Here is a 25,849-nt window from a genome sequence, read left to right on the forward strand (position 1 = left end):
CTTCATTGCTCTTGCTCTTCCTTTCTGCCTGCCTGCCGTGGTTAGAGTGCAGGATTGTAGGCTAACTCTGCTGACTGCTGGTGGTTCGATCCTGACCTGCTCCAGCTTGACTCAGCCTTCAATCCTTCTGAGGACCCAGATTGTTGGGGGCCAGAGGCTGACTCTGTACACTGCTTAGAGGGGGCTGGAAAGCACTATAAAGCGGAATATAAGTCTGTCTGCTCTTCCTTTTCTCTTTCCTTCCTTTCTGGCCATTGCAACAGAGAAGGGAGGGAAGCACTGTGAATCTGTATATAAATCTAAGTGCTATTGCTAAATAATCCAGAGCTCTAACATCCCTCCAGCCACCTTCACAGGTTGGGGAGGCTCCTTAAGACCACCTAGCCCAGCCTTCAAGGGACTGGAGGTTGTGGCTCGCGTGTCCCTCCTCTTCCCTGGAAAAAGCCCTCCTGCTGCCTGTGGCCGGATCAAAAAGATGCGGGACCTCATGCTTTTATCTGGGTGGGGTGGGCTGAAACTGAGCCCCCGAAGCGTCCCACGGGGTGCAAAAGGCGGACCCGGAATCGGGCTTGGCATCTGGGGGCCGGAGGGCCCACCTGCGCGGCTGCGTCCATCCTCCTCCTCGCTTCCCTATCCAGGATCGTCGTCGCCTCGGGGACCAAAGCCGGGGAGACAGACCTGCGGCCCCGCTTCTACCACGGGCAGCGGAGGGCGGACTCTGGAAGGCGCCGCTTTCTGCTCCTCCTTCGGGCCAAGAGCCCCGGGCAGCCAGCCTCGCTCTCCCCAGAAGAGGCCTCTCCCTGGGAGCAAGGAAGCCGCCACGCCAGGCGAGGCCTACAAGAAGCGCCTCGTCCCAGCCGCGCTCGCTTTCTACTCCCTCCGAGACGGCGGGGGGGGAGATCGCGGGTCCTGCCGCCGCCGCCGCCTCCACCTCCCCGCCTGGCTGCGGAGCGGGACGGGAGGCGCGGCGAGGCCGCTTCCTCAGCAACTCACCCAGCGCGGCCTCCGCCTGGGGATCTTCCGGAAGTCCGCGGCCGGAAACCGCCCCTCACCTCTCTATGATTCCCGGGTAGTGCCCGGATGAGGAGGGCCGCGATCATAGAGCGGCAGCCCCCAGCGTAGAGCAAGAGCGGCGCGATGATGACGGAGCCGGCGCACAGGGCCGCGGCCTGCTGCCCCCCGAGGTAGCCGCCGCCGCAGCCGACGCCGCGCTCACTCGGCGGGGCTTTTCCCGGGGCCCAGGAGGGCTTCGGAGGCCTCGCGTGGGCCCCGAGAGGGACCGCGGCGTCCCCGCCTAACAGGCGCTTCTGTCCTTCCAGGGGCGGCCACGCCTCTGCTCCCTGCCGGCGCCGCCTGAGCGAAGGCGGACTGACGCCGCATGTCCTCCGCGGGGCGGGAGCTCCACGCCGCCGGCCCGGGGGACGCCCTGCCCGCCCAGCGCCCCGCCTCGGCCGCCCCTTGTGCGGCGCCGGGGACCGCGGGCGAGAGGCCGGCCTCGACGCTGCCCCCGGAGCCGCAGGGCTGGACCCTCGGCGCCCGCGAACCGCCCCGGAGGCCGCCCGGAGCGCCGCGCCCGGAGGAACAGCAGCAGCAGCAGCAGGAGATGCGGGGCGGCGGCTTAGGGAGGCCGGGCTGGTGCGAGGGAGGCCCGAGGCTGCCCACCTGCGGAGCGAAGGGGCGGCCGGGAGAGGTAAGAAGCGGAGGGGCCGCCTGGCTGGAAAGGGGGCGAACTCGGCTCCCCTCCAGGGAAACGGGGCTGCTGCGGTCAGAGGGTCCCTTAGCTTGAGCCTCGTTAACATCCCCCGGGGCTCTTAGAAATATAAGCATCTATTTCTCTGGGTGCGTTTATTTACTTTTAGGCGCCCTCGAAAGTCGAACGACTTTGCCGGGGTTTACCGTGCAGACGCCCACAAAAAAGAAAAAACATCCGTGAGGGATGATGAACAGAAACCGGAGAGCACGGAAAAGAAAAAGGGGGGCCAAAAGAGAAGGGGAAAAAACCCAAGGTGACCCCAAGTGTTAGACTCAGGAAAGGCTTCTTTCTCCGTAGCCCCCCTTGTTTCTGAAGCCTCCCAACCCCAGGAAGGGGCCAGAGTAGCCCCGCCGAAAAGCGGAGAAAGACACAATGGGAAGTGGTAATATTGCGGGTTCTGCTCTCCCGTTGAGAGGGGTCAGTCTGACGTACAGAGAAGCCCTGGGAGTGCTGGAGGGTGTAAAGGGTCTCTCTTCATTTATATACAGGGTTTATATATCTCACTTGCTTTTTCAGGGCTCCAGAGATGCATTTTGTCTTCTCCATTCTGCAGGACATCCAGTATCTAATCCCATTTCTCAAGATGTTTTTGTTCTCTGCAGTCCTGTGTGTGTGTATGTGTTTGTGTGTATGTATATGCATATGCATATAAACATGTACGTATACATACACACACACACACACATATATATTTATATTTTCCTTAAGTTTTTGCAGGTACTTACATGTATGGTATTCAGCTTTGTTCGGGTATTTTCCCACGTCATTATAGTTGTGCTTTTAAAGTTGTAGCAACGTTTTGGCAGAATCTCATCTGCCATCATCAAGCTTCTGTACTGTGTTCGTCTGTGAGTCAGACGAACTATAAAAGTCAACAACTGTAAAAGTCTGACTCACAGATGAACACTATACAGAAGCCTGATGATGGCAGATGAGATTCTGCCAAAACGTTGCTACAACTTTAAAAGCACAACTATAATGACTTGTGAAAATACCCAAACAAAGCTGAATACCATACATATATATATCCACACACACATGTATATATTTGCCAATTAGGTACCATCTCCTGCATTTGATGATTGAGTGGGACTCTCACCCAAAGAAGCCGCTATGCTATAGTAATACATTTGTTGGAATTTAAGGAGCTGCAAAGCTCTTCGTTGCTGCAAGAAAGTAACATGGGCACCATTCCTTGAAACCAGCAAAAAATATTTGAATATTAGAAAACTGAAAGCTGTTTGAGAGGTGCATTTTTATGAGAAAACTATGGCCTTCCAACTATTGGTGGGTGGTTAATCTCAGACCTTCATGTTGGAAGTTGGTCAGTTGCTTTTAGAAGGCAGCTTGTGACCGTTGCTCTGCCTAGAAAGGTGTTCAGGAAATTCTGACTTAACCTACAGCTTTGCTTGTGTTCCTACTGTTCCGCTGATAACTCACTTGCTTTCTTTTCAGAAGGAGTTTCAGCCAATCCAGACGGGGAGAGAACATGTTGCAAGCCCTTCCTGCCTTGAAATGAAAGACTTACTGCAGAATCTAGGTAGGCTCAAGCGTTGTTTTGGGGGGCTCTTCCGTGGTTTTGCTTTGCAAATGCAAATGTTGCTGGTAAGGCCCGTTTGAGGTGGGGAAGATCTGCTCCCCACTTCACTGTGACTAAGAGGCACCATGGGTGTGTACGTTCCATGTATATATAAGAATATGCACATACATCATACATGCAACCATACATACATAAATAGTCCCTGCAGTTTTCTTGGGCAAGATTTTTCAAGAGTGGTTTGGTATTGCTTCCTTTGGTCGGGCCTCCCTGAATAAACCAGACAAGAAACATGATGACCTAAATCTACTTTATTGTATGGGCACATTAACGTATTTTTTGAAAATCTGAAAGTACAAACTTTCCACTTGCCATTTTTAACTATCTGATGAATTAGGACAGGTCCTCCATGCGTTACTTTTAGTGAACGTGCAAACCAGTGCCTGCATTTCCTGCGTTGGACGAGGGGAGCACCTCTTTCTCCTTCTCTTCTGTCCTGGCCGCTTTTTACAGAGGCACACTTGAGAGCGTTTTAACGAACTGCATCCCTGCTTGCTTTGGTGGTAGCAAATACAAGGTCCATACAGAGTGGTAAGGATAGCTGAGAAAATGATAGGAAGCTCACTTCCTGTCATTCAGGATACTGCTTACAAGCACTATGTGCTTAGAGATTGAAGCATGTTAGAGACCCCACACACTCACTTTATGGTCTGTTTCTGTTGCTCCCCTCTGGGAGGAGGTTTCAAAGTATTTCTAGCAGGACTACCAGATTCTGTAACAGCTTTGTTCCCTAGGCCAGAGTCCCCAAACTTGGCAACTTTAGGACTTGCGGACTTCAACTCCCAGAATTCTCCAGCCAGCTATGCTGGCTGAGGAATTCTGGGAGTTGAAGTCACGAGTCTTAAAGTTGCCAAGTTTGGGGACCCCTGCCCTAGGCCATCCATCTTGTAAACTTGTAGGATTTTATTTTTTATTTTCACCATATAGATGTGATGTCTCCTCTTGGAGATTCAAACGAACAAACACAAAGCAGCCGTTTCACAATCAAATCAAACTGTAGAAAATAACAAGATAACAGCTGGCAAAAACTGTTAGGACTTCCCTTCAAAAATTCAAACAAACAGAGATCTCTTTGCAGTAACGTCCTCATTCAAAATAGACATTTTGTTTCTGGCGAAAGGCACCAGCTCAGCTGTGTCCTTTTATACCCATTAAGGCAACGTGCTAATTAACTGGCTTGCCCTTCAGATTAACGTTTCCTGGTTCTGACGTCAATCCACGATCTAACAGTCATCAGATTCAAAGTTCCTAACAGGATTGGTCCTTCCAATCACAACATAGATGTATACATTGGAACTAGATGTTTGATGTTTCTTCGTGTGGTGTCTGTGTCTGTGTCTGTGTCTGTGTCTGTGTCTGTGTGTCTGTCTATATGCATAATGCAGGGGTGGGCAACTATGGCCCTTTTATGAATTATGGACTTCAACTCCCAGAATTCCTGAGCAAGCCATGCTAGCTCAGGAATTTTGGGAGTTGAAGTCCACAAGTCATAAAGGGGCCATAGCCCACCTCTGGCATAATGGTTATCTTTTGACAGCTGGATGCAACAAAATTTCATTTTAATGTACGCTGATTAAATGTACGTTTAAAGTGACACTCAAGTTTTCATTCTGTTTTATTCTATTTCTTTGCTTCTCTGACCATTAAGCTGTGGGGGAGGGACTGCCTGTCTTGTCCAATTGTTGCCTAGGCAGCCTCTCCTCTCCCCATTTCTCAAGGCCGTCCCTGTATTCCGTTACCTCACTCTTCCCTTCGGACTCCTCGGGCACACAGAAGAACTTGGGGTCGAAGCAAGTTGTGTCCCAGTTGCTATGCTAGTTGTTGCGTGGCACTCTGTTAGTTATTCGTCTGTGCATCTGCTTGCTGCTTATGCTGCAACAACATGGCTGCCAGATGCTCAGCGGTCAGTGAAGGTCCTTGAGGATCCAAAGCCATTCTTGAAATTCCTCTCTTTGCAAGGAAGCAGAAGACTTGCAAGATTAATGTTGGCGTTCCTGAATAAACCGGATAGGAAATGTGACTGGATGAGCCAAGTCCGCTGCATTGTCAGGCAGCATTAACAGATTCTTGCAAGTCTGAAAAAGCAACCTTCCCCTCCACCCCTTTGAAGTGCTAGACTGATTGGGATGGATCCTTCCAGAGTTTGAAGTTAGCTGACGGTTTCCTAGGCAACGCCTCGTCTTCCCTTTCCTCAAGGCTATCCAGGCATTGCCTCACCAAAAGAGACTGGCCCAAGGCCACCCAGCTGGCTTTGTGTCCAAGGCAGGAGTAGAAGTACAGTCTCCTGGTTTCTGGATCGATGCCTGTACCCCTACACCAGACTGGCTCTATAACTCTTTGTATCTGTGTATCCATCTTCCCTCTGTCCTGAGGAATGGTATTGCAAGCATTTTGCTTAGCAGTGCCTATCCTTCCCTGCTTTCCATATAAATGCAAAAGATTTATTGCCAGAGGGTTAACATCATTGCCCAGAGGATCATAGGGTGCCCCCACCCCTTTTTGGAAGAGCTTCATAACCCCTCCTGCCTTAAGAAAGTTCAAAACATCCTTAAAGACCCATCTCATCCTGGGCACCCCATTTTTTGAACTGTTACCATCTGGCAGACGGAACAAGACAATAAAAACAGGGACAAGAGGGCTGGAAAAGAGCTTCTATCCCAGGGCAGTAACTCTATTAAATTATACTTGTATAGTGCAATATTAATGCTATAGCAGGGGTTTTCCCTTCAATTGTATAGAACGCGAAGGAGGTGAATTAGTGTTTTATTTTTATAGTTATAGGATACACGGAAGGTGGCATTTAATTTCGTTGTACGAGGCGCAGTGACAAAGTAAATTAAACTTTAACCCTTGGGCTACATTGCCAGTGTACCTAGGCAGGGATATTAAAGTTGGCCTAGCGAGAGAGAACCATCAAAGCTACGTAATGCAGTAATTTCTCGACCTCAACACCCAGAACTCCCCAGCCAGCATCTAGCAAGATGCTACCCTCAGATCCTTATCTAAAGGATAAGGATGAGCTCTTTTTATTGAAAAGGATAAAAATGGTTTGTCAGCTGCATTGGGCCCGTCAAGTTGCTAGCAAAGTGTTCCCCTTCTGATCTGGCCATCTTGTCCGCTTCGCCTAGCTGGGCTAATGGCTGCCCCTCTGCTGAAGCTTCCGTTGCCCTCACTCCGGGGAACCTTCCACGGTTCATGAGTTCCTCCAGTTGAGCCGCCGAAGCCTACTTCCCTTCTGGGATCGTTTTCTTTTTAAACTGTGTATCATCTATTAACGAAGAATCAAGAATACTAATTTATTAACTTGTACCCCGCCCAACTCTCAACTAGGCACCTCAAAGCAATCCAAATAATTACAATAAAACAAAAGTTAAAAGTTGACAGTTGGCAAGCGCAGAGGAGTGCAGAGTCTGCTTTGAGCTCTTTGGATTGGAAAAAATGCTCCCGGACGCCTCCTCGTGTTTGGGAGCAGGATGAATTTTTCTCAGTGCCTCCATTTATTCCTTGGACCAGGGCTGTAAACTCACGGTGTCACGTGACATAGTGGGACTTCCCCCCCACTTCCCTACATCGGGTGGGGGCGGGGCCAGCACGTGGCGCGTCTGGCCCGCGAGTTTGACAGCCCTGCCTTGGAGCCTCCTGGCCTGACTCAGTGGCATCCGAAGCGCTTCCATCATAAACCCCGCAGTAGCGCAGGCTGGAATTCTAGAACCCGAGTCGAGTTCTGGCACGTCCACAGAGCAGCGGGTGTCCTGCTGATCCCAGGTCTTGCATGTGGGAACCTTGCTGTGCAGAACTCAGACTGTCAAACTAAGACGTGGCTGTCATGAACCGGAGGCCCCCCCTTCCCCCCCCAGCTGCTTATTTACATTAACCCTCTTTGTGGAAACCAGGCAGGTAGCGACAGACAATTACAACTTAGTTTCTTTAGTGTATGAAGTGTGGCCTTTCTCCAGGTTTTGCCTCCAGGTCACCTGCTGAGTGGGTTAGGACACCGAGTCCTTAGATGTGTGGGTGTTTAGGAAGGGCTTCCAAGGGGGGTGTCTTTCTGAAAAGCCGGGGGGGGCGCAGTGGAGGACTTCCTTCCTTTGAGGGGGCTGTGAGGACAGGCGCTGCAGAGAGACAGAGCCTTAGGCACCGGAGTCTCTCCTGCCATGTGGGCGGTGTGAGGACAGTTAGGGTGAGGGTTATTTTCAAAGAGGATGGCCCCCGTCTCAGTCCTGTTTTTCTGTTGTTGTTTTTTTTGTGTGTGTGTGTGTGTTTCTAGAAGACAGTCCAGCAAAAGTGCCAGTAGCATCTGAGAAGCCATGCGGGCTCCCGAATGAAGAAGCTCCAGGTATGAAGGCTGATGGGACCGGGCTATGTTGTAACACGGGAGAGCCCAGGCCCCAAGCGAGGACAGGTGCGCTGCTTGAGGCCAGTCCGTGCTCAGGTGGAGTTGCAGTTTCAGGAAGTAAGCGCTTAATCTCTCCAGAGCCTCTCAGTCCTGCCTCGGCCAGAGAAGATGAAGAAGTCCCGGCCTCTGCCCGGCAGACGGAGGGAGAGGCGATTCAGGATCCAGGCCCAGAAACGAAGGCCGTTTGTAACCGCCGTCCATCCGTTCAGCAAGGAGCGTTTGGTCCGCCCGGTAACCCCGGCCTTGCTCTGGCTTTGGATGTTGGCCCAAGAGGCGCGCGGCTTGAAGGCCGGGCTTTGCAAGGCAGCTCATTGGGAAGGACCTCTCCGGGGGACTGCATGGATCTCTCTGAGGTGGCCTGTGAGGTGCAAGAGGGAACCTTCAAGAGCGATCCGAGCGGTGGACAGATGGAAGATCTGGGAGAAGCCACTGAGCCGCAAATGGCTGAGGCTCCGCTGCAGGCAGGGAGCCCTGGCAGAGAGCTGTCCAACAACGAGCCCCAGGGGAATGGCAGCATGGATCTTTTTTCCAGCCCTGCGCATAAGGGAATGATTGGAATCCAGAAAGGGTCCGCTGGGCCCAGCTGTTGGAAAGGAGAGCGAGAACATTTGCCTTCCAAACGCAGCATGTTTCTAAGTCCAGCCGAAGAGCTTGTGGCGCCAAAAGACCCAGACCGGCATTCCGACATCGGCCGCTTCTCCCTTTGTGATGGTGTCCAAGCAGCCCTTGAAGGTGACCCAGGAGTGAGCTCTTCAGAGGCCGGCAGCATCCCAGAGGATAAAAGTTCTTCTCTCCGCCATGAGAAATGTATCACGTTGGGACAGAGAAACGGAGCTCTTCTGTCGAAAAGGCATCACTTGGGGTCCTTTCAGAACAGTTGCAGTATAAAGTATGTTTCTACGTTTCTCAGCTGCTGGGCTCCTCAGCTGGACTTGGGGGGAAATGGCTTGCCCCTCCGAGCGGACAGTCCGAGGACGGCCTTCCTGCTCTGCGGCTCAGCTCTGCCTCAGTGGGCTACCCGTTCTTTCTGTGTGCTTGCTGATGAAAAAAGCCTTAACGTCCTTCAACTCCGTGGCCCATCTCCATTTGCCCAGAAGGCTGACCCAGGCCCGGGTCACGGAGGGCCCATGGACAGCCTGTCTTCAGGGGGAGTCATTGTGAGGCAAAACCCCGGGGCCCGGCCTCATCACAAGGAAGCATTTGCTCCAAGTCAAGCCAGTGGCAGGCTGCCGGCAGTAATGAATGAAGGGGCCTGGGAGATGGTTGGATGGGTGCTGAGAGGGGCAGAAAATGTGGAGGTTGCCATGGAAGCCTTCTGGGGAAAAACACTCCGTTTGAGGGTCCAGGCGGTGAGCGATCTTCCTTCTGCTCCAGAGGAGGTCTACGCCCTGGCAAGAAATCTCTTCTTAGACTGCAGACGTCTACAAGAAAGCAGAAGAGCGGCAGCCACCAAAATAGCTTTCAGCTTGGGAATAAGCCCAGCCCTTTTGGAGTCCAGCGGGAGAGTCATTTCTCTCCCCCCAAAATTCAGTTGCTCTCCCTACAGAAATAACTGGGTGGGCTTGGGTAGGGCAGGAAGACCCTTGAATTCAGTCCATCCCCTGGAAGTTCCCTGCTCTAGTCTGTCGCAGGCAGAAGCTGAAAAGTGGAGTATTAATGGTGGAGATGCTTTTGGTGGTTCAGAAAGTATTCTGGAGGGGAAGGGTAATATTCTTCCTCCCTATGGAGGAGTAGAAGTCCACAAAGCTTCACATGCAGCTGATGCTGGCGGAATGAAAGCAGGAAATGCAACAGGTTGTAGCAATACTAGACTCTCTCTTCGGCGTGCGTTTGATGGAGGCTTGAGCAAAACTCCCCTTCTTTGTAGAGCCACTTTTAGAAAAGGTCAGTGCCTAGAAGAACAAGAAAAATGCCGGGGTCACCCCTCTTCCCCAGCAAGTAATCTCTCTCGTTTAAACAGAAAAGACTCTTCTTTATGTACTAAATGTTCAGCTCTGCAGAGGGAACCCATTTATCAGATGAAAATATTTCTTCATCCCTGTTATTCCCTTGATAGTTGCACCTTGTTTGAGCAGAAAGATGATTCACCAAAGACAGAGTTTCTAGAATGCCAGCAGCCTTCCTTAATTTTCTACAAGAAATTAAATTATCATGATTTGCAAACTGTGATCCATTCGGTGATAAAATACGTCCGGTGTAATAAAAATAAATCATTGCATTCAAAGAGGGAGCTAAAGGTAACCCCATCAGCTACGACTGCACTTTTAACAGAATATCATCAAGGTCCGTTTCACAAAATCATCACGGAATCCTCCAATAATAACGCGGGGTCAGAATTTACTGGCCATCTACCGAATGAAGACTTATTAGAATCACAAAGTCCCAGGACTCTTTCCGGGAGCTCTGCTTCCGAATCACTGAACCCGAGTGATTCTGTGAAGAATTGGGCTCCTCGGTCAGAGACCCACGATCTCCATCCTGCCTCTGAATCAATCCACAAAAGGCCATCAGGGAAGTTCAATTTCGAAAAAGGATTATTGTCTGCCAGTAACTTGGCTTCATCTCCTTTTCAGACAGGCCCTGCTGCAACTTCTCCCCAAATTAAAGGACAGGCAAGAACGAAAGGGCTACTTCTAAAATCCTTCAGAAAAAGAAAAATGCAGAGCTTGCTATCTGCAGGCTTAGGCTCCCAGTTTCCTCAGAATAAAAAAACGTGCCTATTTCCCAAAGAGCCCGCATTAGCGTCCCCTTCTCACGGCTCTCCTCTTGCCCAGCGGCACTGCCGAGCGTCCCTCCCACGTGAAAGAGAAGCCGGCTTGGAAAGCGAAAGGGCGAGCAGCTCCCCCGGACGAGATGCGGCTGCAGCCGGCTCTCTGCTTAGCAGGAGGACGTGCCAGCACTGCAAGGGTCCCAGAGTAGAAGCGGTTGTATCGCTGTACCCTCTCGAGCAGCCCTTGGAAGATTTGGAAGCTGACCCGAGAGAGGCCGGCCGGACAGCTGGGACGATGCACGGATTTCCAGTTCGCATTCTTTCTGACACGGAGGTGTCTTCAGAAGCCCTCCTGGGAAATTTACCGCTTCCTCTCAGGGGTGGGAAGGTCACATTCCCATTCAGGGCTACGATACACGCAGGACTCGCTCTTGGCTTATCTGAGGACTTTTCGGAATCTGATTCCGGGAAAGCCAAAGATTCCCCAGAGCCCCCGGTTACGTGGCGGCAGGTAGAGAGCCCGAGTTGTGCCCTGTGGGTTGAACTTTTCCTTCCCTTAAGGAAACCAGCAGTGCCATCCTCATCCTCATCTGGCCTAGAAGGTGGGAGCTTCGCAGGCTTCCCCACCTGGCCCAGCGTGAAAGAAGGACGTCCGCTGAGGGCAGAGAGGGCCCAGGGGCTGGCAGGAGGCCCAAGGGAAGGACGGGAAGGGCACTTGGTGGATGAGCATCGGAGGAGGGGAGATTCTGAAGCGGGGGCTCAGCCGCCTCCCCAAAGGAGAAGCCCCCAGCGGGAAGAAGGCTTGCCCTCGGACAGCCTGCAGGCGACTCCTCCGGTGAGAATGCTGAGGGCCCCGGAGAGCTTGCACGGAGCGTTTGGGCTTCCCTAGGAAGGGCTGGGCGGAAGAGGCGGCAGCAGGAACCCCCTGCCCACGTGCAAAGGGAATCCAAAAGGCAAAAGAGAGGTCAGGGGGGGTGTGGAGAGCCGGCAAGCCTGAACCTTCCCTTCTGGAACCGTTGCCGGCAGGCCTGCTGGTCCAGCTCCGTTGGAGTTTTTGGCCCCTTCCCTCTGGCTGTTGGCTGTGATCAGAGCAGAAGCCCTGGCGTCTTTGGGTATTTGCACCTGCAAAGGCCTTTTCCAGCCTTCGGGAAACTGTCCGGAGCAGCCTGCATAAAAGCTGGCATGTCACGCCGGCTCAGGGCACCCAAACCTCTGGCATCCAAAGGGGAGCTTGTTTCTTCTGCACAATCAGCCACTGAGCCGGCAGCCCCACAGCCTGTCCTTTGGGACCTCCCGGTGAAGCAGCAGGGCCACCCGAGCAGCTCTCGGGCCGTCTCCTGGCTCGCCGGGCAGCCCAAAGACGCTGCCTTGTTGACGAGGCTCTCCCAGTTAGCTGAGGAATTGCTGTCCCCCGCCTGCCGTCCCTTCCTGCCTCGCAGGGCGCTGCTTCCTTCAGCTGCCAAGTGGAGCCCGCGGAGGAGGAGGAGGAGGAAGAGGAGGCTGCTGGAAATCTTCTCCCTTGTCAGCTTAAAGTTGAGCTCCCCTCTGTGGCTCAGCAGCTGCTGCTTCAGGATGGCCGGCTCCCAGGCTCTGCCCGTTTATTCCGTCGAGTCGACAGTCCTCTGCTTCTTCGAGCTGAGCAGCAACCCTTCCTGCCGGTGCAGCCCTCCCAGCGTTTCCCCTTTGCCTTTCCATCACCAAATGGACATTGGGCCCCCCGGGGAGCTCCCCAAGGCAGGGTCCCCGAGCCTCGTCCCCGTATTTCCTCGGAGGGGCCCGCAGCCTCAGCCACCCTCCGCGTGGAGCCTCTTTTTCCTTCTGCCTCAAGGCTGCCCAGATGCCATGCTGATCCAGAAAGATGCTGAGCCCGGTTCCGCCTCGGCCCGCAAGGCGGGAGAGGCCGTTGCTCGCAGTCCGGGCTGCCCAACTCCCGGCCTCCCTTCGGCCTTAGCTTTGTTTTCCCCCGGCTGCTACCGTGCTTGGACCAGGAGAAGACGACACCCCAGCGGCCGAACCCCGGCGGCCCAGCGGCTGAGCCTGCTGCACTTTGCTCGGAGCTTCAAGGGGCTCCAGGATTGCGCTTCTGTGCCAGCCGGCCTCTTCTCGGCCTTGCCCTCTTTGCTGGGCAGCGTCCTGTCCACCTGGAGCCAGCAGAGACCGTCCGTCCATCTGTCCGAATCCACTCCTCTGCATTCCAGTCCCAGCAAGGGACCACCAGCCCTCCCTGCAACGGCCAGCCTGAGCCACAGAACCAGGTAAAAGCCCTGTCCTCCTCTGGGGAATTTGCCTGCACGGCTGTATGTATAAGTCAGAGTCTCTCTCTCTCTCTCTCTCTCTCTCTCTCTCTCTCTCTCTCTCTTTCTCTCTCTGAGGGGGTGGAGGCCTTCCGGCTCCTTCCTTAGGCATGTTGGGTAAATCTGCTTGTTGGAGGGGGACCCACTAACTCCGTTGCTCTCCCTCCAAGCCACTAGGAGGGTTGTTTGTTGTCCAAGTACTTCTCTGCACCACAGAGACGTGTGTACTCAGTACTTCATTGTAGCACACACCTTCCCTAAGCTGTTGCTCTGGGTTGACTCCATAAGTGCTTGGAGCCTCTGTAGCACAGTAGTTAGAGTGCAGCACTGCAGGGCTCCTTCTGCTGACTGCCGACTGACTGTAATTTGGCAGTTCAAATCCCATCAGCCTCCCATCCTTCCGAGGTGGGTCAAATGAGGACCCAGATTGTTGGGGGAAAGAGGCTGACTCTATGAAACCGCTTAGAGGGGGCTGGAAAGCCCTGTGAAGTCTAAGTGTAAGTCTAAGGATCCCAACCTTTTTTTCGCCCCGCACCCCTAAAGAAATTTCACTCGAATCTCACACCCCCTGAAATAAATAATAAATAAAAATGCCAACATATAGCCAGTATCCTATTATTTACCTGGACTTTTCTCGCGAGCACCCCAGGTTGGGAACCCCTGGCCTAAGGGCTATTGCTATTTACAAGTAGATATACCCACCAGGATAGATCTCTGGGGCTTGGCCCTTACAACTTGGCTCTTCCAGCCTCTTCACTCCCTCCAAAAGTCCTTAGGCTTGTTGGGATCAGGTGCCGTCTCAGTGTGGTTGCTCCTTTGGGATCCCTAGCGAACTCCAGGCCAGGCTCCGCTTTTAGAGCGGAGCTCTAAGCCCGGGCAGAAGAGGCACAGCCCTTAGACTTACACACCGCTTCACAGTGCTTTCCAGCCCTCTCGAAGCGGTTTACAGAGTCAGCCTCTTGACCCCAACAATCCGGGTCCTCAATCCGGGTCCAGAATCCTACCAGAATGGGCTGCTTCCTGGCGCACCTAGTCCTGGCAGTTGAGTGACAGCCCTCTTGCTTGCCTGTAATGGTGGTAAATGCCCAGGTGTCGCTTCCTCAGCCGCTTGTTGACTGGAGCTCTTTCCCTTTTATGGATGAAGGGCCTGGGTGGGGTGAGGCTCCCTGTGGAGGTGGGCATGTCCCTGGAGACATCAGGGCATGGCTCGGTTTGCTGAACAGTTGGGACGCTGGCACAGATGCCACACCCATTTCTCCCAGCAAAGCGAGGGGTGCCTGGGTCTTCGTGAGTCCCTCTGATCTCGGATTTCTGCGGTGGCCGATTTTGCTGCCCTTTGGGAAAAGGGCTGAGCTGAGCCTTGGCTGCAGATGCTGTTTACGAGTGCAGACGGTAACCTCCGCTTCACGTCCTCACAGCCACACAACGCACCAGGGGCCAGGGGATAAGACGGCAGAAAAAGGAACTACCTCACTCCTGTTTGGAAGCCGGTGCCAAGAACCCCGGTTTCCGAAGGAAGAGAGGCTTGGTAACTCAGCCTTTGGGCTCTCCCTGGCTCAAAAGCGGCACTAGGCAGGCAGGCAGAATGGCAGCAGAGCAGGCTGGCTGCTGGGGCGAAAGTTCGCCAGGCCCTCTCTGCCCCTAGCTCAATTTGGCAAGAGGGGGAGAATGATTTATGGAGGACGCTACAAATTCAGTTTATTTTCTCCCTTTGCAAGTATTGACGGAGATGTAACTACGAGTTCACAAAACATGCCCTGTTTATGCTGGACAGGTGATAACAGAAAAAAAAAAGCAATAAAAATGATACAATTACTAAGCCTAATGAGGGAAATTTTTTAGACGTTACCTCATTCCTGCTTCTCCCCACATGAAATCCTTGCTCTGCTTCTGTATACGTGTAGATGAGTTACGCTGCTTATCTAGGGCAAGGGTGTCCAGAATAGCTGGCTGGGGGAATTCTGGAAGTTGAAGTCCACAGGTCTTCAAGTTGCCAGGATTGGACATCCCTAATCTGGAGCTCCGGTCAGGAAAAATTGCAAAGGAAATTGCTGGGTAACCAACCCAAGGCAAAACATTTTGCCCAAGTCAATAAGGCTGTCGGGCCTCAGTGTCCTAGGGCAGCATTTGTAGACTCTTGAGGATGGAGCTTCCAGGCAAACAAATCCGTCCCTTCTCTTGGCTGAACAAAACTTAAGTGAAGATCCAAACCAAAGGAGGTCAACTCTTTATCTAGAGAAACATTCCAAACCACCTAAAAGGCTGACCAAGAAAAAGAGACTCCTTGCTCTTCGTTGGGGGGCTGAGATGGAAGACCCTTTCAGAAGGTGGTCAGTCACATGGCTGACCCAAGTGACCACCATTACATTTACTACCCTTACGTAGGCTCCTTTGTGGTTGTAACTTGAGGACTAACTGTATGACGTTTGAACAAGTGGCGTTAGGAAGGAGGTAGGGGCAAGCAGGCATCTTGACTCCCAGGTCTCTTCCGGTGGATTTCCTGTAATTCTGCAAGCTTCGCTGGTTTCTGGGCTAGTACCAAGTGCTTTACGGAATGACAAGAGTTGGAAGGGATCTTGGAGGCGTTTAGTCCAACCGTCTGCTCAGGCAGGAAACTCTGCCATTTCGGACAAGTGGCTGTCCAGTCTCTTCTTAAAAGCCTCCAGGGATGGAGCTCCCACAACTTCTGAAGACAAACCAGTCCACTGGTTAATTGTCCTCCCTGTTAGGGAGTTTCTCCTTAATTCCAGGTTGCTTCTCTCCTTGATGGGTTTCCATCCGTTGCTTCTCGTCTTGCCTTCAGGGGCTTTGGAGAAGAGCTCTACCGCCTCTTCTTTGGGGCAGCCCCTCAAATATTGGAACCCTGCTATCGTGTCACCCCAAAGGGCAGTAAAATCGGCCATTTCAGAAATCTGAGTTCAGAGGGGCTTATTCATACACACACACACACCTCGCTTTGCTGGGAGAAATGGGTGTGGCATCTGTGCCAGCACCCCAACTATTTAGCAAACTGAGCCATGCCCTGATGTTTCCGGGAACCTGCCCACTTCCCTCTTTCCACCAGACCTATCCAATTCCTTCATATGTTTTAGCCTCCGGCCCCCGCTTGAGGCTTCAACCTCAGGTCAAGGTAGGGCTTCCGCCTTTTAATCCTCTCCCAGGTAGACAATCCACCGCCTGCTTTTGCAGAAGCCAAGGTGGCTCCTGAGTGGCTTTTCCACCAAGCCCTACGTTGGTCCCAGCCAAAGCTTTGACGAAAGGCCACCCCGGGAGGAGCCCTCGGCTCTGAGACTCAGCTGGGAGGCAGGAAGCGTTGCGCCCCCGCATTGCTTGCATCAGGACTCCCCTCCACCAGGCCAAACATTCACCGCTTGCAGCCTGCAGGCGGATCTTGCTCTTAGTCCACTGAAGGCCCTTTGGAGTGGAAGTGCTGAGCTCGGCCAAGCTCTCCGGTGCGTGTCCAGGCGGGATTCCTTGCCCGTTGTGCTCAAGGAATGAATTTGCATTGGTTGAAGCTCCTTGCTTCGGTCCAGCTCCTGTGAGGAATGCGCTTCTTGAGACCGGCCTTTCCTGCACACTCCAGAGGTGCCGGCAGAGCGGGAGGGAGGGTGGCAGCCCAACTGGGTGGTGGCGGCAGGGACGAGCCCTCCCTTGTCTGGGAAGTGTTGGGAGACCAGCTGCTGCCGCCGCCGCCAGAGGGAGCTTCCTCCCACCCAGTTTGAGGGTCTGTTTTTGCCTTCAGCGCCACTTCCGCTTCCTAGACCAGCGGTCCCCAAATTGGGCCACTTTCAGACTTGTGGGCTTCCATTCCCAGAATTTCTCAGCCAGCGCATGCTGGTTGGGGAATTCTGGGAGTTGAAGTCCACTTGTCTTAAGGCCAAATTTGGAAGCCCCCATCTTAGCCAAATAGGCCAGGAAAGCTCTAATTCTGCTCCATTTTCCTTCAAATATGGATTCAACGGTCGTCATCTCATTCTGCGTTACGTTCTAATTTTCTGTTTGTTTTCTGTGACTTCTTCCCCCCACCCTCTTCAAACCAGCCCAAGCCTGCCTCCCCTGGTGCCTGGCCTGCCAAGTGATCCTTCCAGGGCTGTGAAGAACGACGTGAGGTCAGTGCGCTCCCCCTCTATTCCCCCCCCCCAAAAAAAACTCCTCCTTAGATACAAAAGGAAGCGATTCCGTTCTTCCTGCCTTGAGCTCACCTTTCATCCATGGTTGTCTTCTTCGGTCTGGGCTCCCTTTTAGAATTCGCTTTTTTATTTCCACAACTAGCCCTCTTACCTAAGTGTCTCTGGGAAGTTGGCCTAATAGAGGGAGTCCTCAACTTACAGCTGAGCCCCGTGGTGGGCTTCAAATAATTTAACAGCCAGTTCTCTGCCCGGTTGCTGGGTGGGCGTGGCCTAGTCGGCCTTCCTGCACCATCCTGGGAGCAAAAACGGGCTGGGGGGGGCGATTTCCCACCTCCCTGGGCTCCGGCATTTCTCTGGAGGCTGGAAATAGGCCCGTTTTCCACCCTCCACGGGCTCCTGGGAGGCCCGTTTTCCACCTCCCTGAACTACACGCGCCCCTTGCGCTGACCTGGGATCCAGAATGGGCCTGGGAGGGGCAGGGCGGGGCCAGACAGTCATTGGCACTACCAGTTCACCAAACCGGACATCAAATTAACATCCGGTTCACCCGAACGGGCTGACGCCCACCCCTGATTGAGCTGCAGATTTCTGTGGCTAAGCAAGATGCTTGTTAACTGAATTTTATCCCATTTTATGTTCGTTCTTGCCACAGTTGTTAAGTTGGTAACGTGGTGGTTAGGTGAGAGTCAGTTGCCAAGCACCCAAATGTTGGTCACATGACCATGGGAACATTGCAACGGTGGTAAGTGTCTTATAACGGTTGTAAGTCACTTATTTCAGGACTGTTGTAGCTTTGGTCACCAAACAAAGAGTTGCAAGTCGAGGACTCCCTGTAAAACAATTAAAAGTAAAGGCACAGATTGAAAACCAGAATGAAAGGTGAAACCTTAAAGTAAAACTGAAAAGGTAACAAATTCTGAAGGCGGCAAAGGAAGCGTCCTGAAGGCATCGGCCATCCCCAGGGTTGCGTTGCATGGCCCCCATGAGTGCAGAGACAGCTGGGGCCCAGCGGAGGTTATACCACCTGAGGCTTCTCAGGAAACAACAACCGAATGAAAAACTGCTGGTGACCTTCTACCGCTGCACCAGGGAGAGTACCTTAACTTACTGCGCCTGGTTTGCCAGTTGCACCAGGGCAGATAGGATGGCGCTCCAGAGGGTTAACGTCATTGCCCCTCAGAAGATCCTGGGTTGCCCTCTCCCCTCTTTGGAAGAGCTTTATAGCTCCCGGTGCCTTAAGAAAGTTCAAGGCATCCTCAAAGATCCCTCTCATCCTGGGCACCCCCTTTTTTGAACTATTACCATCTGGCAGATGGTACAGGAGAATAATAAAAACAAGGACAAATAGGCTGAAAAACAACTTCTATCCCAGGGCAGGAGCTCTTTTGAATCCTACTGTATAGGGCAATATTAATGCAATATCAAGGGTTTTCCATTCAATTGTATAGAATGTGAAGGATGTGTGTTTGTGTTTATCTTTATAGTTATGGTGTACATTGAAGATGGCATTTAATTTCGTTGTACGAGGTGCAATGAGGATGAAGTAAACTAAACCTGGAGGCTGTGGGGCTTTGAGGGGAGGGGCTGCTTCGCTCACCGTGGAGACCTCCTGCTTTATATATTCCACGGAAAGGTTGTTCCACTTCTGGTTAATGGAGTGACTCTGCAGAAGTTCCCACAGTATCTGCCTCTGTTCATTCGGGTCAATGGGGGGGGCAAGGTTCATTTGGCAGATTACTTTTAAGTTGCTCGGGGCTCTGCCAGCCCCGATGCAGGAGAGGACCGGGCTGAGCGTTAGAGTCCAGCTCACCTCTAATTCCATCAACTCTTATCTAATTTGCTTTGACTGTTAGTAGTTTGGATTGTTGCAGAGAGCTTAAGCTTCCAATTAACCTTTATATTTATTTGAACCGCCTGGATTTCCAGGTTTCCTGGCTTGTCACACCCTCCGTTTCTTGCCGTCTGACTTTCCTTGCCATGGTTGACTTTACTGTCCCTTTGTCGCGGCTCCAAAGATCCCTGAACTCACCCGTCTTTCCTTTGCCCCTTTTCCTAGGTTGGAATCCATCTTGTCTGTGCTGTTGCCAACGTCTTGCCAAGGTCCTGAACCGGCTCACCCTCCTTTAGGATTTCCAGCTCTTGGATCTGGAGACGGACACGAAGCTTCTGTCCCGGCGTTGCCTAAGGCTGGAGCTCAGCTTGCAAAAGTGAGTGGTGCCTCGTATGCGCTCAAGCTGGTTGTCGGGTGCTTCTCATTGCTGCGCGGTGGCCATGTTTTTGTTGGTAGAATAAGTTGTCTGGGGTGGAATTAGAGGAAACGTGAGATAAGGAAAGCCATCTGGGGCTGAAGGGGATGGAGATGGCGGTTACTCTCAGTGAGTATCAGCTCCAGCCTCTCCCCATCTCAGCTGCATCTAAGGGCCCCTCAAAGAGCCGGCGTGTGGTTCAGCGTAAGGGTTGGGAAAGCCACTGAAGGGGAACAGTCCTGTCAGCACATGGGGAGACAGGAGAGCCGCATTCCAATATTTGAGGGGCTGCCACAGAGAGGGGGAAGGGGTCAATCTATCTTCCAAGGAACCCAAAGGCCAGATAAGGAATAATAATGGATGGAAACTGATCAAGGAGAGATTCAACCTAGAAATAAGGAGAGATTTTCTGACAGTGAGAGCAATCAACCCATGGAACAGAAGTTGCCTCCAGAAGTGGTGGGAGCACCATCACTGGAGGCTTTCAAGAAGAGACTGGGCTGCCGTCGGTCAGAAATGGTGTAGGGTGTCCTGCTTGGGCAGGGGGTCGGACTAGATCAGGGGTTGCCAACCTTTGGACCTCAGGGACCACCAAACTCATAATTTTAAATCCCCCAAAAAGTCTACAGGAAATTCTCCACCGCTTTTTCCTACCAATCGATCGTTCTTTATTTGGGATCTCAGGATACCGTCTCCAGCTCCGTTCCCGGGGGGAGAGAAAGAGAGAGAGAGAGAGAGAGAGACTTTTGGCTTCATGAAAGGAAAACAGCAGAAGCAGCAGAAGTCTTTCTTTCTCTCCCCCAAACTCCACCAGGAATGAGTCTTTGCAGCCTCTTGGAGCAGGAGGCCTTGCAGGGTCCCAAAGACTCACTTATGGCGGAGTTTGGGGGGAGAGAAAGAAAGACTTTTGCTGCTTTCCTTGCGTGCAGACAAAAGCAGAAGCAGAAAGAAGCAGCCCAGTGGCCAGGCCAGGCACGTAGGGTGAGTCGGGCAAGTTCCCCCCCCCTCCGCCCTTTCCCCACCTCCCCTCACTACCTCATGTTGTGTTCCCGTGCAGGCTGGATTAGTTGCTTTGGGGGTGACATTTCTCTGTGGATCACCAACATTTTCTTGTGGACCACCAGTGGTTCCCGGCCCACTGGTTGGCGACCCCTGGACTAGATGACCTACAAGGTCCCTTTCAACTCTCATTTATCTGGTTCTGGCGTCCGGTCGGCTCGGTCATTCAAGGACTTGAGGGAGGGGAAGCTGAGAGAATCCTTCACATGGACGAGAGGGACAGCGGGGGAGAGGCCCATCTGGACTAACGCTGAAAATGTGCGTCTCTCTTTCCTCCCCCCCGCCCCAAGGACAAGTCGGAGAACAGGCCAAAGAAGGTGTCTCAGATCCGCATTCGGAAGACGATTCCTAAGCCAGACCCCAACCTCACCCCCATGGGGCTTCCCAGACCAAAGAGGTAGGACCGTTGCCTTCACCTGTCTCCTTGCTGGGCACCTGTGAAGTCCTATGAGCTGCCAAGGATTGGGAGGGATCAGCATATCTTAACTGGAGAGCCTTGCGGGGAGGTGTGGGGGGGGTGTTAAGAAAAACTGGTGGGTCGTTGGGTGCCCCCAGGTTGGAAAAACCTCAGATCATTCTCTGGGTTGGGTGGGTGGGGGGAGGTCAGCCTTTCAAGGTAGACCAGAGATGAATATCAAAGGTATGAATACTGAAAGTTCTTATACAGTTGCAGTAACGGATTCTTACATGTCTGAAAGCAGCAACACCCAGGTGTCATTTAGCCAAATCCGTGTGCCCCCGTCAGCAAATGGGCACCATCTTCCATACCAGTGGCGGGATTCCAAAATTTTTTACTACTGGTTCTGTGGGTGTGGCTTGGTGGGTGTGGACATGTGACCGGGTGGGCGTGGCTTTTCTTGGCTTTTTTATTTTTGCGGGGGGGCATTTGGGGGCCTTCCGGGCCTCAGAGGAGCCTTGGGGGTTGTTTTTGCTCCTCTGGGGCTCAGGAAGGCAAAAAAAAGGAAGGGGGCTGAGCCCCTCCCTCCATTTTTTGCCTTCCTGGGCCTCAGCAAGGGGAATCCTGGCACAGCTGATTGTATTAACAGCTGATTGTATTAACAGCTGATTGTCGGGAGGGGAAAAAAAGAAAGAAATACCTTAAGGGCAAGCATCAGGCGGATGCGGTAAGTGAGCCAGCGGCGACCGGGCGACCAGGTTGAGGGCGTGGCCAGCCAGAACTTACTACTGATTCGGCGACCCATCCCAAATCCTTGCTACCGGTTTGCTCGATCCGGTGCGAACCGTCTGAATACCACCACTGTTCCATACCAGCTGGAGTTGGAAGACACACAAACGGCAAGTGGTGGTAGTGTAACCGAGAGACGACAAGGGCACGAGTGATCCATCCGCAGTGCCTTCTGGAGATTTCCTCACAGCTGGCTGAAGGCGCTCTTTCCACAGCTGTCCCCTTCCATTGGTCCACAGGATCCTGGGATTGTGTGCCGGTATCATCCGCGTGATTCTTGGGGGCGATAGGTGGAGCAGCCATCCTACCGGAAGGGTTCAATGCCAGCAGAAAAAGTGTTTTTTATGTTTATTTAAATAATTTAAAAACCGCTTTGGACCCTATAAGGGGGCTCTGCAGCTAAGATGCTGCTGCTGCTGCTAACATTTGCAGCCGTTTGAAGCCTTCCCTGCCTGTGGTGTGGTACATAGCTGAAAGCCGCCTCTTCCCTAACCAAAGAATGGTAACTGCTGTGGGAATGCAATGTTGTTAGTTAAGGTGGTGAGTTGGTGGTGAGTTGATGCCTCCTTTTGCCTTCCAGGTTAAAGAAGACCGAATTCAGCTTGGAGGAAATCTACACCAACCAGAATTACAAATCTCCCCCAGCAACCAGGTGGGTTACCCTAGCAGGAGCCCGTAGACAGCATAGCATTGGAACAGGGGATTTGGGGATCTGCAGAAAGCGAAGTTGTGGGGAAATTCGTGGGTCTCCCCTCTACATCCACTCCATGGTTGCAAAGGGTTATACACCAGCGCGCTCTGTGGCTTGAAAACCCATATCTGGCTTTGAGCCCCTTTGTTGAGGTAATTCCCCATTAGGAGAACGAGCGCATACAGGCAGACGTATGGAGAGTAGTGTTGGAATAATACACACAGAGCACACAGATACACTGTACAGTAAATGTAGGTTTTTACTTCCAGAAAGGTTTAAGCAAAGTCCAAACACAGTCCAAAAGTCATTCACAAGTAAAATCAGTCAATTTTCATCCAAGGATAATCCAAATATCAAATTCCAGTGTCAAAAACAGTTCAGTATCAGATTTACATTAAATCCAGTAATATCAGTCAATTAGAAGAAATGGAGCAAGGACAATACTTTCCAACAGAAGGAAACAGAGATACACTCACATTCTCTTCTGAGACTCAGACTAAGACTAAAAACAACCCAGGTTTCTGGCTCCATCTTATGGCTGTTTGAGAAACCACACCCAATTGCATGCTCTTGCATTCCCTTAAAGATATAGTACTAAAATGTTTGTCCTGGTTTGTATATTTCTAACCCACATACCTGTCAGGTGACTTATATTCCTAACACCCTTTGCTAAATCAAGAGCTTTTGGTCCCTGGTGAGATTATGAAGGTGAGGCCTGAAATTTACCCCCTTTTGGTTTGTTGGTTTGTTTTTTTCCTCCCAGGTGCCTGGAAACCATTTTTGAAGAGCCAAAAGAGAAAAATGGGTCTTTAATCTCTATCAGCCAGCAGAAGAGAAAACGGATTTTGGAGTTCCAGGATTTCACCGTTCCCCGGAAGAGGAGGGCTCGTAGCAGAGTGCGAGTGACGGGCGGCTCCACGCGGGCGCAGAAGGCGGCCGTAGAAGGAAGGGAGCTTGACGTCCTCCTCATTCAGAAACTGGCCGACCTGGAGACCTTCTTTGCCAAGGAGGAGACCCAGGAACAAGCTTCCCCGCGTAGCTGAGGTTGGGTCGATCGGCTGGAAGAGCGTGTGGCGCTTCAGAGACCTGGTGTGCCTGGAAGGGGAACCGCCTTTTCCCAAGGTTGGACCAACCTCCCTGACTGAACCCTATAGTGATATTTTCCTACAGGTTGGAGGAGAATAATTAATTTCTGTTAACCTGATGAAACAGCCCTTTCTTTAGCCTCCCTTGTCAAAAGGTATTAACGCCTGTGTGGGGGTTTTCGTTTAAAAAGGCTAAGAATGTAGGGCAGAACAAAGGCTACAGCACCTTCGGAGACATTAGGATTGTAAGGACTTCCCAAAGTTAGCCATGGGCTGCTCCTCTGGGTCTTCAACCCTGGTAACGTGGCAGCCAGGACGAAGGATTTTTAAGGTTTTCGTTTCGTTTGTTTCTAGCAAAGTTCCTTAGTTTGCATCGTTGGGCAGCAGGACCCCCTGTGTCCATCGGCCAGCACGTTTTTCCTCAAAGAAGAGAAGCTGTGCGCGACCTCCAAGTTGTGTTCCGTGGCAGACACACCTAGTTGTGGCACTTGGTTTGTTTTGCTGCCTGGGGACCCAGCGCAGAGCTTCACCTCCAGTTCCTGCGTTGGGAGGTGCAGGATCCCGAGGAAGTGGCTTTACTCTGCTCCGCCTTCACCGCAGTCGGTTCGCAGGCTCCTTCCTCTCTCTGTTATTTCTTGGAATTGGGGCTAGCGAATTTGTCGTAGGAGATTTTAATTGGGATGCGATGCCAGAATGCCAGTTGACACCTCAACAGCCCTTCATTTTTTTGCATGTGTTCCTTCTACCACCTCGGCCATCGCTCAGCACCTCTCATTCGTCCCTCTTTCTTGATTGTGACTTGGTTTGGGTCCCTCGTGGAGTGAACTGTACACGTGCAACACAAGCAGCTGGTTGGGAGCCTGAGTAGCAGCTGTTGCTGGATTCCAGTGGAAGTAGCAGCTGTGCAACGCCACCCGGGGGGATGTTAGACGTGTACTTTTCCTTGGGGGTGCTTGGGAGATTTTAAACCTTTACCTTCAACGAACATTTTACAATGATGATCGACAGCTGCTCGCTGTCTATAATAGTGCCTGTAACTTGAGCCAGGGTCAATGGCTGAATTGTTCAAAGGGTTTGCCTTTTGCTTCCTCTCATCTAAAATTTGCACTTTTGGTACGTTCGGGCTCATGTGGACGCTTCCTATTCCCTGGGGGATGGGGGGGGCAAATGAAGGTTCCTTGAGCTTACATTCCATACCTGAAGAGGCAATGAAATTGGCCTTGCAGACGACCTTCGAGGGCCTTAAAACTGGAGACGCAGAGGGGCCCTGCCACACGTGTGTGCCTGGAAGTAGAAACTTAGCATTTCTGCTCCGCATTGTTTCCCCGGCGGGAGAAAAGAGAACGGGAACGCTTTTCAACAGTTGAGAGCCAGAGCTGGTTTCCTGTCTGACTGGGACATGGTGGGTTTGCTGTTGCCTGCAAATTGATGACACCGGAGATCCTTTGGATCACTGTAGAAGATCCCCAATTGTCTGTAATCTCCACGTTTTGAGTGGGCTGAGTGGAATCATTTATTAGAAGTATCCTTTTGTCCCACAATGGGATGATATGACATGATGCACCAGGACAGAGGCCAATGGGGAAACTCTGGCTCCGAGGTGGGGCGGCGGCGGTTGCTGCTGCTGCTGATCTTGACTGCAGGGGGGCAGGCGACTGCTTGGCCTTTGCGGGCTTCGTCTCTTTTTCTCAGTGCTTTGTGTCTGCAATTACATTGATGTGAAAGCCAGGAGTCTCAGCGGGGCTTTGCTGCAGCTGTCCAGAAGAACGGGGCTCTCCAACTTTGGCAACTTTTAAGATGGTGGACTTCAACTCCCAGCGTAGCTGGCTGAGGAATTCTGGGAGTTGAAGTCCACGAGTTTTAAAGCCGCCCCGGTTGGAGAGCCCCGCAGAAGAAAATACAGCCCCTGAAGTGACAAGGTGGGGTCTGTGGCCCATCAAGGAAGCTCCACTTCGGAGGGGGCCAGGCTGCGGCTGCTGCAGCGGCTGCTGCGGCGGCTGCGGAAAGGCCCTTGGACCAGGCCTGCAAAAGGCAGCCTGCCTTCGAGCAGCGTTCTCCCCAGGCAAGGACCCAAGTCTGACCTGATTTTCACTACAATCATGGAAAAGATTCTACTAAGAGCACTTGAAAGAAATCTCTTCTCAGGAAAATGCAGAGGCAACCAAGGATGTGATTCAGTTTTACAGGGGGGTAGACTAATATTTCCTAAAATCTAATTTTGGGGGGCGGGGGGGTGTCTGTGCCTATCTGGGAAAAACGGGGGAAGGATTCACTCTTCGTGAAGGTGTCATCAGGGAGCCAAGAGCGGCTCTGAGCTCCAATAGACAGTTTTTGAGTCCGGTCAGAGTGCGCCCCCTCCCTCCCCCCGAGACTTGAGCCTCTTGGGGGCTGTCATTGGGAACAGCTGGAAAGGAAGACTGCTCAGCTAGCCTTCGCGTAATCCAAACCAAATGGGAATTTGCACACTTCTGTACTGGTGGCTGTTCTGTGCCATTATCACATGGTGTTTTTTTAAAAAAATTCCTGTTTTTTGTTTTTTTTTTGAGTTTCAAATTCACTTTTCTAGTGTTTAAATTATGGAAATAAAAAATTTAAACAAATGTGTTGGTGGTTTTCTTTTTTTAAAGCTACCTTTGTTTAAACAATTCAAAAACATACAAAGCGAAAAGGAGAAATGTACAAACCAAAAAAAAAAGATAAAC

At 52.1% G+C, this 25,849-nt stretch overlaps 2 protein-coding genes across 15 annotated transcripts in view; one reads left to right on the plus strand and one right to left on the minus strand.

The window, feature by feature from the left end:
* Positions 1–1,394, minus strand: part of DEPDC5 (DEP domain containing 5, GATOR1 subcomplex subunit) — a 54,298-nt gene extending 52,904 nt beyond the window's left edge. For 8 of the 14 annotated variants that reach the window (XM_087913552.1, XM_087913548.1, XM_087913549.1 and 5 more), the window contains exon 1: positions 994–1,394. The gene's annotated coding sequence lies outside the window, so the exon portion shown is untranslated. Of the gene's footprint in view, positions 1–596 lie in introns of all 14 variants that reach the window. The other 6 variants (XM_087913547.1, XM_087913545.1, XM_087913550.1 and 3 more) reach the window with 4 other exon arrangements.
* PRR14L (proline rich 14 like) lies at positions 1,304–25,747 on the plus strand. Its single transcript, XM_026717099.2, is given in 9 exon segments — positions 1,304–1,690; positions 3,209–3,293; positions 7,618–11,220; positions 11,223–12,711; positions 16,791–16,859; positions 18,937–19,087; positions 20,476–20,582; positions 21,952–22,023; positions 22,826–25,747. Coding segments are annotated over 9 exon segments (6,168 nt in total). The 5' UTR covers positions 1,304–1,378; the 3' UTR covers positions 23,106–25,747.
* Positions 25,748–25,849: the final 102 nt, after the last annotated feature.

Source organism: Pseudonaja textilis, chromosome 15, assembly GCF_049901715.1.
Source record: "Pseudonaja textilis isolate UNSWEBS1 chromosome 15, rPseTex1.2, whole genome shotgun sequence".
In the NCBI taxonomy this organism is placed as follows: Eukaryota; Metazoa; Chordata; class Lepidosauria; order Squamata; family Elapidae; genus Pseudonaja; species Pseudonaja textilis.